This window comes from Syngnathus leptorhynchus, chromosome 10, assembly GCF_054491065.1.
Source record: "Syngnathus leptorhynchus isolate UIUO chromosome 10, UIUO_Slep, whole genome shotgun sequence".
Taxonomy (NCBI): domain Eukaryota; kingdom Metazoa; phylum Chordata; class Actinopteri; order Syngnathiformes; family Syngnathidae; genus Syngnathus; species Syngnathus leptorhynchus.
In genome coordinates this window covers 12,916,561-12,932,101 of record NC_141204.1, presented here as the reverse complement: position 1 = coordinate 12,932,101, position 15,541 = coordinate 12,916,561, and the positions used below count along the sequence as shown (strand labels likewise).

The 15,541-nt window shown below is 45.9% G+C and overlaps 1 protein-coding gene across 4 annotated transcripts in view; it reads right to left on the bottom strand.

Moving 5' to 3' along the window:
* Window positions 1–15,541, bottom strand: part of eml4 (EMAP like 4) — a 68,119-nt gene that overhangs the window by 42,218 nt on the left and 10,360 nt on the right. For all 4 annotated transcript variants that reach the window (XM_085922814.1, XM_085922813.1, XM_085922811.1 and 1 more), the window contains exons 2-3: window positions 6,527–6,697; window positions 3,392–3,491 (exon numbers count right to left, since the gene is read on the bottom strand). In XM_085922814.1, the coding sequence (XP_085778940.1) occupies window positions 3,392–3,491; window positions 6,527–6,697 (271 nt within the window). The remainder of the gene's footprint in view (window positions 1–3,391; window positions 3,492–6,526; window positions 6,698–15,541) is intronic.

Below are 15,541 nucleotides of genomic sequence, written 5' to 3'. Positions count from 1 at the left end.
CTCCTTGGCTTCTCCAGACCCTTTCACGTCTATCACAGGTCCTCAGGGTAAACCTGCTCTCATCTGTGAAAAGCACAGGGCACCAGTGGCGGAGTTGCCAATTCTGGTGTTCTATGGCAAATGCCAATCGAGCTCCACGGTGCTGAGTAGTGAGCATAGGGCACACTACAGGACGTCGTGCCCTGAGGCCACCCTCGTGAAGTCTGTTTCTGACTGTTTAGGCAAAAACATTCACATCAGTAGGCTGCTGAAGGTCATTCTTAGGGCTCGGGCAGTGCTCAACCTGTTCCTCCTTGCACAAACCAGCGGATATCGGTCCTGCTGATGGGATGAGGACCGTCTACGGCCCTGTGCAGCTCTCCTAGAGTAACTCCCTGTCTCCTGGAATCTCCTTCATGCTCTGGAGATTGTACTGGGAGACACGTCAAATCTTGTAACAGCACGCATGGATGCGTCATCCTGGAGGATCTGCGCAAATTCAGGAGGGTTAAGAAATCGCCTCATGCTTCCAGTCGTGATAATGACTCTTCATAAAGCCAACACTAGTGGAAAAACAGTTAAAAAAGATCAAGAGGGAGGAGCTTGAAATGGCCTCCACCTGCAAAACCAGTCCTGTTTTGGGGACCATCTCGTTGTTGCCCCTCTAGTGCACCTGTTGTTAATTCCATCAACACCAATGCAGCTGAAAGTGATTAACAACCCCCTCTGCCACGTGCCTGACCAAAATCTTATCAGAAAAGTGTAATTGAACTCATGCCATACCCTGATAAAAAACTGTTCCTTTAATTTTTCTGAGTAGTGTGTGTGTGTGTGTGCCAGCTGGCCGGCCGCTCCCCCCCATATATAAAAAATAAATAAATAATAAATAATCTTCTCATCGGATTTACACGATTCACGGAAAAAAAACATGGAAATCCACGGATCTGCAGTAAATTCTCATCCCTGGTTTTTGGAGTCTTAACAGGACATGTAAGAATTCCACATACAGTGATGAGAGGAGCAGAAGAAGCATCTCGAAAGGAAGGAGTGAATGAGAGACAACAATCTGGAATGAATACAAAACGTGGTAACAATTTAGGGATGAGAAGGGTTAATGTTTAAAGACAATGTGCAAAAGGTGCAGAAAGGGTGCCGTTTTACCGGACCAATTTCAACCCCTCCAGTTGCTGATCTAGATGATCGCAAGTACACACACACGCACACACACACACACACACACACACATATACACACCTCTCAGAACAATTGTCCAGTTTTATGGTTCCAGATTTGCTGAGCAAACTACTGCAGATCTGGAAGCAAAGACTGATTCCGGATCACCCCAACGGTCTGGCTAAAAGTCCTTTAAGAGGAAGTGGAGAGAGCCCAGGTGGACTGGACCCTTTGAAGTGTGTGCCCCTGTGAAAGATTCCTGCGGTGATCTAGATCAGCCATCAGCAGCATCCCCACCCCCCGTTGAAAATGAGGCAAAATAATCCTCTCAACCTTGGTGGCCAGGTCGTGTACCCTGAGCCACTGTAGACAAGGACTGCACTGCAGACGTTTTTAGGTTCCCTCAGGATGGAGCAGCACTGCAAAGGTAGTGAGAATTGTGCTCACACTCCACCAGTGGGCGTGGCAAGCCCCCAACGGTGGAACTACTACAAGCGATTGTTATCTTAGACTGACAATAATAATGACATTTTGGTCGCCTAAGGCAGAGGGACCGTGTGAGCCTTTTTCTGCATTGTTACATCTTGTCACAGGTTTCTCACTCACACACACACGTTGAACTGGAGTATTGAGACTAGACCTCCTCGTCCCAGCAGTGTCATAGTCATGTTGGATGAATCCCTTCCGGTTTGCCACGCAGAGTACCGCAGTGTCACTCGAGAGACGATCTACATTTCTACATTTTTACATTCTTTTCTAGTTTTTCCTCACTCGTTTTTCCACTTTTGGGAGTTTACTATTCTATCACGGGATGACGAAGATGACGAAGGGCCTCACGTACTACCGGCATCATTAGCGTTAGAAATGCAACTTACAACGGGTCCGACGTCAGCATGTGCGGCGCAAACGTGGCATTGTTTACATAAAGCATGATTGATGGATTTAATGAATTGGAGTGACACAGATGGTTTGACAAACGTGTTATTTATGTAATACTTACTTGAATAACTGAATGTTACGTCAGGCCCGTTCTCAGCTCCTCGTTTGTGTATATGTCACGTTAGCATACCGTATCGTTTAGGCTGTTGTTACTGGTTCATGTCTGTTTTTGGTGTTGGATTTTGACAAATAAATTTGCCCCAAAAGTGCGACTTATACTCCGGTGCGACTTATATATGTTTTTTTCACTTTATTGTGCATTTTATGGCTGGTGCGACTTATACTCCGGAGCGACTTCTAGTTCGAAAATTACGGTGTGTGTGTGTGTGTGTGTGTGTGTGTGTGTGTGTGTGTGTGTGTATATATATATATATATATATATATATATATATATATATATATATAAAAAGAAAGAAAGAATCCTAGATCCGCCTCTGCAAGACGTGTTATGTATGTATGGACAAGTCTTCTGCTGTTGACATCTTTTAATCAATCAAAATGTTTGCGGCGCAAGTAACCTACCTCGGCTAAAAAACTACAAATATGTCGACTGGAAAGGGAGGTGCGCATCTTGCGGCCTGGAGAGAGTGGGGTGTGAAGTATTTCATTTGCATTTAAAGAGACCGCACCAAAACGGCTTACTCTGCGCTGCGCCTCAGAACAAGTAGAAAAGAGGGACGTGCGATGCTATCGAAATGAGGAATTCAGATAAAAGCATTACCGTTCCTGTCACGTGCCTGCGTCACCTGACTTCCAGCCATGCCTCCAATCAAGCTAATCACCAGCACCTGCCACGGCTCATTGGGTCTGCTCTATTTAAACTCGTGAATCAACCCAGTGGTGGTCAGTTCGTCTCCTTACCCTGCCCTTGATGCCACTGCTCACTGTGCCCTGCCCGAACGATTCCCGTTGCTGACTTTGCTCGTGTTCTGACCCGACTCGCCTTGCTCGCTGCCTGTCATGACTATTTACCTGTCCTTGACCATGCTCTGATTGCCGCCTGCCTCCACCGCCTGCCTGCCTTTGACTAAGCGCTGGACGCTTCTGCTCAGCCACACCAGCAGTCCAGCGTTCCACTCCTCCTTCTAATAAAGGTTTGTGCTGCATTTGGTCGCCCCGTCTCTGTTCCTGACAGTTCCACTTTATATAGACCACAACTGAATGATTAAAACTTAAAACAGTAGAATTTATTACTGTGATACATAAGCTTTAAGCATGTATAACTTTTAAACAAGTTGATTTTTGGGCTCTTATGTCAACCATACTTCGTGAGAACCATCTGCTCATGCGTGCGGCTTACCTCTTGGCGGCAGATGACACGGTTTCCTTCCTGGTGGCCGAGTCGCTCTTCCGTCCGGATGTTCCTCCGTTTGTAATGCATGAGTTCGACAATGCAGCACCTGAAGGACGAAGCATACATTGGATGATGTCACAGAGTGAGGAAGGTTTTCCTCATGCGATAAGCCGCTGCAGTTCCGCTCACTGACAGGCGGTCACAATGTTAGTCAGATGTTCAAAGGCAAAAGTCAAAGTCCGCTTTATTGTCAATTTCTTCACGTCAAGGCACACAAAGAGATCGAAATTACGTTTCCCACCGTCCCACGGTGACTAGACACAGTACACAACGCTCACAATCAAATAGCACAAAGAGTAAAAACGTACAAACAAGAGCAACGAATAAGTAATAAGCAAATAACCCAAATAAATAAACAAACAATAAATAGACAAATAAATAGACAAATAAGAGCAGCAAAATGGAGCAAGTGTGCCAATAGCAGACAGCCAGATAATAGTGCAAAAGAACAGGACGTCATGCAGCAGAGGGTGGAGGGAATTCAGGATCCGGACAGCTTGGAGAATGAAGCTGTTTCTGAGTCTGGTGGTGCAGGAGCGCAGGCATCTGTACCTCTTCCCAGAGGGCAGAAGTTCAAACAGAGAGCCAAAAGGTCGACCTCCGATCTGTAGTGAGTCTCGTCGCCACCAGTGATCAGACCCACCACAGTCGTGTCGTCGGCATATTTCAGCACGCGGTTGCTGCTGTAGGTCGCAGTGCAGTCATGCGTCAGCAGGGTGAAGAGCAGCGGACTGAGCACGCAGGCTCGAGGGCCTCTGACAGAGGAAGTCCAGTAGCCAGTTGCAAAGGGAGGTACTGAGGCCCAGCTTGTTGAAATTGCAAATGAGACGCTGTGGAACAATGGTGTTGAATGCAGAACTGAAGTCCACAAACAGCAATCTCACATACGAGTCCCTGTTCTCCAGGTGGGTGAGGGCAGAGTGGAGGGCAGAGCAGACGGCATCCTCAGAGGACCGATTGGGTCGGAAGGCAAACTGGAAGGGGTCAACGGTGGGGGCAAGAACAGATCTGACGTGCGCCAAGACAAGCCACTCAAAGCACTTCATGACAATGGGGGTCAGTACTACAGGGCGGTAGTCATTGAAGCAGGAAGGAGCAGGATTTTTCGGCGCAGGTATGATGGCGGCAGCCTTGAAGCATGACGGGACGATGGCCTGCTGCAGGTAAATGTTAAAGATGTTCGTGAAGACATCCATCAGCTCCTCAGCGCAGTCCTTCAGCGCCCGTCCCGGGATGTTGTCCGGGCCCGCCGCCTTACGGGTGTCGATAGCAGCAAGCGCCCTCCTCACGCTAATGGCAGAGAGGCACAGGGGCTGCTCGTCCGGAGGGGGAGGGGTCTTCAGCGGGCAAGTGTCGTTCTGAGCGTCGAAGCAAGCAAAGAAGCGGTTCAGTTCGTTGAGCAGAGGGACGTCGCCCTCACAGCTCTGCAGCGCGGGCTTGTAGTGATGGTCCGTATGCCTCGCCACAGTCCCCGAGCATCCCTGCTGTCCTTGAAGTGGGCAGTAATCTTGGAAGAGAACGCCTTTTTCGCATCCGATGCCCCGGGACAGCTTCGCGCTTGCTGATCTCACGCCCGCTACATCCCCAGCCCTTTGTCTCTAGCCCTCAGCAGCCCCTGTCAGCCATGGCTTCCAGTTAGTCCGAGTGACGACGTACTTAGTGAGGGTCACATCATCAATGCACTTTGCGATGTACGAGGTCACAGAGTCAGCATACTCCGCAATGTCTGTCCGATTGTTGCAAGTGGCCGCCCGCTTAAACATTTCCCAGTCCATAGCGCCAAAGCAGTCTCGAAGAGCATCAGAGGCCCCCTCAGGCCACACTCTAACTCGTTTGCGAACCAGCCTGGAAGTTCTCACTCTCTGTCTGTCTGTACGCGGGCGTGAGCAGAACGGTGACATGGTCAGAAAGTCCGATGTGGTGGAGGGGGGTGGCCTTGAAAGCTCCTTTATGTGCAGTGTAGACCAGGTCCAGGAAGATGTAAAGAGGAAGCCACATTCTCTCTTTCTTGCCCACCACTCTCCCCTTTGTGATTGGTAGAAGAAAACAACCCAACAAAGAGGAACCAAGACTCCAGTCTCACCTCTTCCCTTTTCTGCTCGTACAGTGAAAGCCCCATTTAAACACCTCAATGTTATTAATACAAATACAGCCCCAGGTCACATTGGCACCGTGAGCACACAGATCCCCCTAATTAACCTTTTAGGATCTCGCCTTATGTGCACCACACACAATGAAACAAATGTTTGTCTCTTTGATTCTTCTCATGTTCACCCTTAATGTAAAGCTCTTTGTTACAATTCTGCTTGTTTGTTAAGAAACTCCACAAAGTTGAACTCAACAAAGCCACAATGTGCGACGTGGTCAGTGCATAAAGCAATATCGACATGATTGCGGTATTTAACGCGTCCCTAAAGAAATGACATCTTTATCATCTAATGAAAGATTTTTGTGTGGCAAAATAAGCTCAATGTCTTTTCAGCTAATTAGCCAAGATAGCTCATCTTCACCCATTGGCTTGCCTTGCACATTTAAGTTTGCATCTGGCTGGTTTTAATTCAGATAAAAGCATACAACTGCAAGTCTTTGCAATATTATATTATATTCTCATATATAATATCATTATATCTTGGGAGGGTATATTGTGCGGCCTCCCTGTCAACGTCTCTTGAAATCATATGCGGCTCTTTCCATCACTTTGCCATAACTTGACGGCAGTGATTCAACAGCTAGCACGTCAATCAATTCAGGTTAGGGTGCTGTTGTGTTAGTACAGCATTGATCAAATAAAATGTCAAAACACAGATCAACACTCGCATGTCTGCTTTCAAAAGGTTTGATCAAAGCAGTGACCACATTTGCTGCAAACATTTTCACAGCAAAACATTTTGACTGGAGATAAGTGAGGACCGATAGGTCTCATTATCTGCACTTTGAGCTATCGGTGCTTGCTACGGTACCGCCCTTTTGCGGTTATTTTAAAATCAGCAACGATAAATTAGAAGAACAATGTGATATTGAAAGAATCCTGCTCAATTGGAACTCATTGACTTGGCACTCAAGTAACCTGAAGTAAAGTACCTTTTCCTCCCGGCTGTTTCTTGGCATCTTCCGAAGCCGCCAAACGGCGAAGAACATCGGCCAGTGCCGCTTTCATCACAGTCACTTCGTCTTCTTGCTGCTGCAAACGAAGCTCCAGCGTGCAAAGGCGCTCGTTCACGTTCAAAGTGCTGGCGCCCGACATGCTGTCGTCTGCACAGACGTGTCCCGGCAGAGGGTGTTCAGTGTGCAGAGTATTAAATAACACAGGCTTTGCATGTTTCAAATGGCTTCAATAAAAAAACTCAAACAGATTAAATAAAAACATCAAATTGCCAGCGGTTGCAATTAGGGCAGAGACAATTCCTTGAGTACCTCCATTACAAAAAATTATCAAGGAATTTTCTCTGCCTTGGGTACTTGTTGATTTAACTGTAACGCGCAAGTCAGCTTAGCACAGATTTTTTTTTTATACAGCTGAAACAAGTATACAGGATTAGTATACAACAGGCATATCCGTGTCCAATTTCCCACTGGCCCTCTGTCGAAAAAAATCAATAATATGGGGCCCACCAACAAACCCCCCCCACAAAAACAAAAACCTGTCCAAAAAAAAGCAATTTTATATTTCACTAGTAGATAGCAGCAGCCCTGTGACCGCACACTGACTGCACGACTCTTGACCCTTCCAGCCCATTTCTAAAATGGCAACTGAAACAAAAAAAAAGAAAAGTTGGCACTGAGGGCCGCCGCTTCCAGGACAAGTGGAAATTGGAGTATTTTTTTTCACTGAAATACGCAACAACTGTGTCTGCCTAATTTGCCAAGAGACTGTGGCTGTTTTCAAGGAATTCAATATCAAGAGACACTACCAGACCAAGCGTGCTGACTGCGAGAAGCTAACTGGATGACAAAATGAAGCAACTGGAAGGTGCTTTAACGTCACAGCAGCGCTTTTTCACAAGAGCCCGTGAGTCAAATGAGAATGCCACAAAGGTGAGCTACGAGGTGGCAACGCATATTGCGAAACATTTTTAGGTGAATTTATAAAAGACTGTGTGATGAAATTGTTGGAGAAAATTTGTCCTGACAAGAAGCAAGAGTTTGCCTATGTTTGCCTGGCTCGTTACACTGTCGCAGGGAAAATTGAAGATGTTTCATCTGATATTAACAGACAGCTTGAAGCAAAGGGAGCTGAGTTTGACTTTTTTTGTTAGCCTGCGATGAAAGCACGGACGGATCTGAACTGGCATCACAACAGCTATTCTTCATGCGGGGCTGTGAATGAAGCAACTGGAAGGTGCTTTAACGTCACAGCAGCGCTTTTTCACAAGAGCCCGTGAGTCAAATGAAAATGCCATAAAGGCGAGCTACGAGGTGGCAACGCATATTGCGAAACATTTTTAGGTGAATTTATAAAAGACTGTCTGATGAAAGTGTTGGAGAAAATTTGTCCTGACAAGAAGCAAGAGTTTGCCTATGTTTTCCTGGCTTGTTACACTGTCGCAAGGAAAATTGAAGATGTTTCATCTGATATTAACAGACAGCTTGAAGCAAAGGGAGCTGAGTTAGACTTTTTTTTTTGTTAGCCTGCGATGAAAGCACGGACGGGTCTGAACTGGCATCACAACAGCGATTCTTCACGCGGGGCTGTGAGTCAAAAGTAAATATTACTAAAGCAAGCTACGAAGTGGCCATGTGAATACTTTTGATGTTAAAGAACCTGTAGACGTGACACAAACTATTACCGTAATTTTCGGACTATAAGTCGTGGTTTTTGTCATTGTTTGGGTGGGGGGGCGACTTATACTCAGGAGCGACTTATGTGATTTTTTTCACAAATTTTCAAAATTCAAAAATCCACGATGTAGTGAAACCGCGAAAAATGAACCGCGATATAGCAAGGGATTACTGTCATTTGAACTGCAAGTGACGTCACCCGTGCTGCGCAGCTGTTGTTTACATAAAGGCCAAAGGATTCGATCACGTGATGACGAAGATGACGAAGGGCCATCCGTACTACCGGCATCATTAGCGGCTTTGTTTGTAAGTGACACGGAGGACGAAGAGTTTGAAGGATTTAATGATTTGGAGTGACACAGAAGGTTTGAAAAACTATTATGGCTTTTACGCACGCCCGGTCCTTCTCGACGGGAGCTCTCTTTCACCTCCGTGGATGGAAGTCGGGGGCCGGCGCTCGGCCGGGTGGCTGTCCGGGGACGGTGGATGGGGCTCGGACATGGCTTTTACACATGCCCGCTCCTATATATGGAGCTCTCTTCCACCTCCGTGGCTGTAAGTTCAGTAGTTGTTGGCTCGTTGAACTCGTTTTGTTAAATAAAGAGCCGATTACCAAACCCACGTCTTTCCTGGTACTTTGTTAACGCTACAATATAGTTATATCAAAGTTTAAAGTTCGCTTTATTGTCAATTTCTTCACATGTTAAGACTCACAAAGAGATCGAAATTACGTTTCCCACCGTCCCACGGTGACCAGACACAGTACACAACACATACAATCAAATAGCACAGAGTAAAAACGTACAAACAAGAGCAACGAATAAGTAATAAGCAAATAACCCAAATAAATAAACAATAAATAAATGAATAGACAAATAAGACCAGCAAAATGGAGCAAGCGTGCTAATAGCAGACAGTCAGACCATAGCGCAAAAGAACAGGACGTTATGCAGCCGAGGGTGGAGGGGGTAGGGAATTCAGGATCCTGACAGCTTGGAGTATGAAGCTGTTTTTGAGTGTGGTGGTGCGGGAGCGCAGGCATCTTCCGGAAGTCAATGACAATCTCCTTGGTCTTGTTGACGTTCACCAGAAGGTTGTTGTCCTTGCACCACGCGGCCAAAAGGTCGACCTCCAATCTCTATTGAGTCTCATCGCCACCGGTGATGAGACCCACCACAGTCGTGTCGTCGGCATATTTCAGCTTGCGGTTGCTGCTGTAGGTCGCAGTGCAGTCATGCGTCAGCAGGGTGAAGAGGAGCGGACTGAGCACGCAGCCTTGAAGGGCCCCCGTGCTCAGCGTGATGCTGCCGGAGACATTGTCGCCCACACGCACTACTTGAGGCCTCTGACAGAGGAAGTCCAGTAGCCAGTTGCAAAGGGAGGCCCAGCTTGTCGAGCTTGCAAATGAGACGCTACGGAACAATGGTGTTGAATGCAAAACTGAAGTCCACAAACAGCAATCTCACATACGAGTCCCTGTTCTCCAGGTGGGTGAGGGCAGAGAGGAGGGCAGAGCAGATGGCATCCTCAGAGGACCGATTGGGTCGGAAGGCAAACTGGAAGGGGTCCACGGTAGGGGGAAGAACAGATCTGACGTGCGCCAAGACAAGCCGCTCAAAGCACTTCATGACGATGGGGGTCAGTGTCACAGGGCGGTAGTCATTGAAGCAGGAAGGAGCAACATTTTTCGGCACAGGTATGATGGTGGCAGCCTTGAAGCATGACGGGACAACGGCCTGCTGCAGGGAAATGTTAAAGATGTCCGTGAAGACATCCATCAGCTCCTCAGCGTAGTCCTTCAGCGCCCGTCCCGGGATGTTGTCCGGGCCTGTCGCCTTACGGGTGTTGATAGCAGCAAGCGTCCTCCTCACGCTAACGGCAGAGAGGCACAAGGGCTGCTCGTCCGGATGGGGAGGGGTCTTCAGCGGGCAAGTGTCGTTCCGTGCGTCGAAGCGAGCAAAGAAGCGGTTCAGTTTGTTGAGCAGAGGGACGTCGCCCTCACAGCTCTGCGGCGCGGGCTTGTAGTCCGTGATGGTCTGAATGCCTCGCCACAGGCCCCGAGCATCCCTGCTGTCTTCGAAGTGGGCAGTAATCTTGGAAGAGAATGCCTTTTTCGCATCCTTGATGCCTCGGGACAGTTTCGCCCTAGCTGATCTCACGCCCTGTAGGCTTTGTCTCTGGCCCTCAGCAGCCCGAGGACAGCCCCTGTCAGCCATGGCTTCCATTAGCCCGAGTGACGACGTACTTCGTGAGGGTCACATCATCAATGCACTTTGCGATGTAAGAGGTCACAGAGTCAGCATACTCCTCAAGGTCTGTTCGATTGTCGCAAGTGGCCGCCCGCTTAAACATTTCCCAGTCTGTAGTGCCAAAGCAGTCTCGAAGAGCATCAGAGGCCCCCCTCAGGCCACACTCTAACTCGTTTGCGAACCAGCCTGGAAGTTCTCACTCTCTGTCTGTACGCGGGTGTAAGCAGAACGGTGACGTGGTCAGAAGGTCCGATGTAGGGGAGAGGGGTGGCCTTGAAAGCTCCTTTATGTGCAGTGTAGACCAGGTCCAGGAAGCTGTCACCACGAGTTGGAAAATTAACATGCTGGTAAAGCTTTGGAAAGACAGACTTCAGGTCAGCATGATTAAAATCACCAGCGAAGATGACGAAACAGTCAGGGTGCGCCATCTGCTGATCACTGACAGCCTGATACAGTTCACTAAGGGTCGTGATCCTGTCACCTCCAACGTTGGAAGGCGGGATGTAGACCACGACAAGCAGAATCGCAGTAAACTCCCTTGGTAGGTAAAAAGGACGGCACTTAACGATCACAAACTCCGCCAGTGCAAGCAGTGTCTGCATACTACAGAGTCCCGGCACCATTCGTCGCGGATATAGAAACAGATACCTCCTCCACGCGATTTTCCTCCTTTTTCAATGGCCCGGTCTGCTCGATAGCACGCTAGCTGCTCCAGTTGCACAGCAGAGTCCGGAATGTTGACATTCAGCCAAGTTTCAGTGAACACGAGCACACAGCAGTTACTCACTGCCCGGTTTGTGGATCTCAGCAGACGAATGTAATCCATTTTGTTGTCCAGCGACCGAACGTTCGCCAGAAGAATGGAAGGCACGGCCGGGCGAGTTGGGTTCGCCGCTAGCCTGGCCCGGACGCCTCCGCGCTTGCCCCTCTTCTGCCTCCTCGCACACCGCTTCCGACGCTGCCTATCCAGGGAAGGTATAGCAGACGAGTCCGGCGTTGATTCAGGGCGGAGTAGTCCCACTGCCTTTAATGTCCCCGTATCAAAGTTCAAAACGCCGCAAAACTCGCTTTCGCCAATGTCGAGCAGAACCTGCCTGCTGTACTTGTAGCACGACGTGGTAGGATCAGATGAACACATAAAACTGTCTGACAAACACTCATTAAATGAACAAAACACCGATCGGTTGGGACGGAGAGAGGCCGCGCCGCCATCTTGGATTATCTAGATCTCTGCAGCGCAAGCGCAGCATTGTTGACATAAAGAACTAGGAATTTGATCGATGGGTTTAATGATTTGGAGTGACACAGATGGTTTGATAGTATTGTTGTAATATGATAGTTATTTGAAATATACTTTATATAACGTTATATGAGTCTGTGGAATACCCTAATTTTCGGACTATAAGTCACGTTTTTTGTCATAGTTTGGGTGGGGGGGCGACTTATACTCAGGAGCGACTTATATGTGATTTTTTTCACAAATTTACAAAATTCAAAAATCCGTGATGTAGTGAAACCGCGATAAACGAACCGCGATGTAGCAAGGGATTACTGTCATTTGAACTGCAAGTGACCTCCCCCGTGCCGCGCGGCTGTTGTTTACATAAAGGGCAAAGGATTCGATCACGGGATGACAAAGATGACGAAGGGCCCCACGTACTACCGGCAGCATTCGCGGCTTTGTTTGTAAGTGACACGGAGGACGAAGAGTTTGAAGGATTTAATGATTTGGAGTGACACAGAAGGTTTGAAAAACTATTATGGCTTTTACGCACGCCCGGTCCTTCTCGACGGAAGTCGGGGGCCGGCGCTCGGCCGGGTGCCTGTCCGGGGACGGTGGATGGGGCTCGGACATGGCTTTTACGCACACCCGCTCCTATTTATGGAGCTTTCTTCCACCTCCGTGGCTGGAAGTTCAGTAGTTGTTGGCTCGTTGAACTCTTGTTTTATTAAAAAAAGAGCCGTTTACCAAACCCACGTCTTTCCTGGTACTTTGTTAACGCTACAATATAGTTATATCAAAGTTATATACTAGATCTCTGGACGCGCGGCGTTGTTGACATTATTTATGTAATACTTACTTGAATAACTCTGAATGTTACGTCAGGCCTGTTCTCAGCTCCTCGTTTGTGTATATGTCACGTTAGCATGCCGTATCGTTTAGCCTGTTGTTGCTGGTTCATGTCTGTTTTTGGTGTTGGATTTTGACAAATAAATTTGCCCCAAAAGTGTGACTTCTACTCCGGTGCGACTTATATATATGTTTTTTTTTTTACTTTATTGTGCATTTTATGGCTTGTGCGACTTATACTCCGGAGCGACTTCTAGTTCAAAAATTACGGTGTGTGTGTGTGTGTGTATATATATATATATATATATATATATATATATATATATATATATATATATATATATATATATATATATATATAAATAAAGAATCCTGTAAATGATGAGCAAAATTCACTTGTTCTAAGTTTTAATAACAGACAACTTGGAAGTACTCATAACTCTTGTTTAAAATGTTCATGAGGCAAAAATAATTTTAAACTCATGTAAAATTTTTGATATTTCAGATATGAATGAAAGGCAGAATTTGTGTTTTTAGAGTTATTCACATCTGCCTGAGTGGCTTATATTTGGTCATTTTGTCATTTGAAAAACAAAGACAATTGTGACAATGTAATTTGTTTTATAGCAGTGTGTATTTGCATAGAATTTTTGTCGTTAAAAGTCTGAAAAAAAACTATTGGGCCCCCGGGGCCCCTTCACTTTATCAAACCCTCCTTGCAAAACGTTTCAACACCCCTGGTATACAACATTGAACAAAGTACAAATTATGCCAGGGGGTATAAACACATCACGTACATCAAAAATGACAATGACGTACAAATAGTAATTGTTTTTCTTGCCCTTTTGTTAAATGAGCGAGTTATCAACTTTATAAAAGATTGAGTATCATGATAAAAAAATTTGAAATTAGGTTTTTGGTCACTACATTTGCTCTTGTGGCTATTGAATTAAGCGAGAATAAGAAACAAATTTATGATAAAGAACATCTTTTTTTCTTTGGTTTTCTAAAATAAAAACTGAACAAAACATCTTCCTATTTTACAGAAAAGTCCATATAATGTTCTCCAGTAATAAATCTTCCAAAGTTCTTCCAAAAAGTTGCAGAGCGTGTACATATCTCAAAGAAGCGCTGGACAGTTTTAGGGTGGCTTCCACAGAAAGAACAGTTCACATTAATGTCTCTTTTAAACTTTGTCACGTGATAACATTTATGAAGAATTAAGTAATCTGATTTTTTTTTTGCAAATAGACACACCTAAATAAGTTACTTCATTATGAACTGATATATTACCGATGCTATGGTTATTAGTCTTTAACCAATAATAATTGACATTTGTTTAAATTTTAAATTAAACCAGAAGCTTTAGAGAAATCATCGATAACTTGAAGGGCAATGGCAGCTGACTTGCGTTTTTAAGAAAAATTGTGGTATTATCTGCCAGTTGACTAATGACAATCTCTTGGTCTGCTATAGTTACTTCTTTCATTGCACTATTATAGATATGAGATTCAAGAATTTGGGTACACAGCAAAAAAGGATAAGGACTCATTGGGCATCCCAGGCGTACACCTCGATGAAGACAAACGAGATGTTGTGCCCATTACAAAGCCTTGATAGCATTGCGAAACACTTCTCCAAAACCAAGTTTTTTGAGTACAAGAACTATATACTTGTGCTCAATTGTGTCAAATGCTTTGTAGAACTCGAGGAAAAGGACAAATGAATTGTCAACTACCAGATCAGAGTAATCCAAAATGTCCAAGATATGTCTGATGTCATTGGAGATGTGACTATTTGTCAAAAATCCAGATTGTGCCTCATCATTGTCTAAAACAGGGGTCAGCAACCCAAAATGTTCAAAGAGCCATATTGACCCCCCCCCCCCCCCACACACACACACACAAAAAAAAACATACCTGTCTGGAGCCACAAAAATCTAAAAGCTTTTTATAAGGCAACATAGACTGTCAATACATGAGCTGTATGCCTACTATTTAAATAATTAAGTAGGCTACATATACAAAGCTACAACGCGACGCAATACGTCGACCCTGGATAGCCGGCGGACTTTGTTGTGCAGCAGGAGATCGGCATATTCGCTGTCAACTTCATCTAGCAATTCACAGAACTGGCACTGGTTTAGTGCTTTTGCGATTATTTTGTTCACAATATGGATGACATGGTTCATTACCTCCATACACTCTGGTGGGAATGTTTACGCACACAGCGCCTCTTGATGCAATATGCAATGGAATGCAAGCAAATTCCGATCCAATGCTTTCTGTCATAGTCAAACTTTTGCGACCCTCTCATACTCGGTGCGCCGTCTGTAGCGACTGAAATCAGGTGGCCAGTGTGTATCTCTGTCATTTAATCACTGCAGCACAGCCTCGCAGATGTCCTCTCCTGGTGTTTGGCCTTTTAGTGGTATCAATTTCTTCTTGCGGCCCATTAGAGTTCACGTACCTGCATACCTGTTCGATATTGGTCATGTCACACAACTCATCACAGACAATTGAGAAAGCTGGAGCTGAATTAATGTCCTGCTTGGCACTCAGCATTAAGGGTTGGAATTGGGCGGTTAGATCACCAAAATGATTCCCGAGCGCGGCACCGCTGCTGCTCTACTGCTCCCCTCTCCCCCAGGGGATGGATCAAAATCACACGGGGATGGGTTAAATGCAGAGGACAAATTTCACCACACTCAGATGCGTGTGTAGCAATCATTGGGACTTTAACTTAACATTAACTTAACTTGATTTGCTGATCGTGATATTGTCATTCAAATTACCATTTCCTTCACTGTTTTCGCGGAGCGAGGCATGTATTTAATTTTCTGAATGATCTCGGTTTTGGTTTTTAAGTCCAAAAATAGGCACTCTGATATTTTTAACGAATGAATCCTTCATGTACTCGCCATCGGTGAATGGTTTTCCGCACTTTATTATCTCCCGGGCTGCAACAAAACTTGCAGCAGTAGTAGAGTTTGGAGAT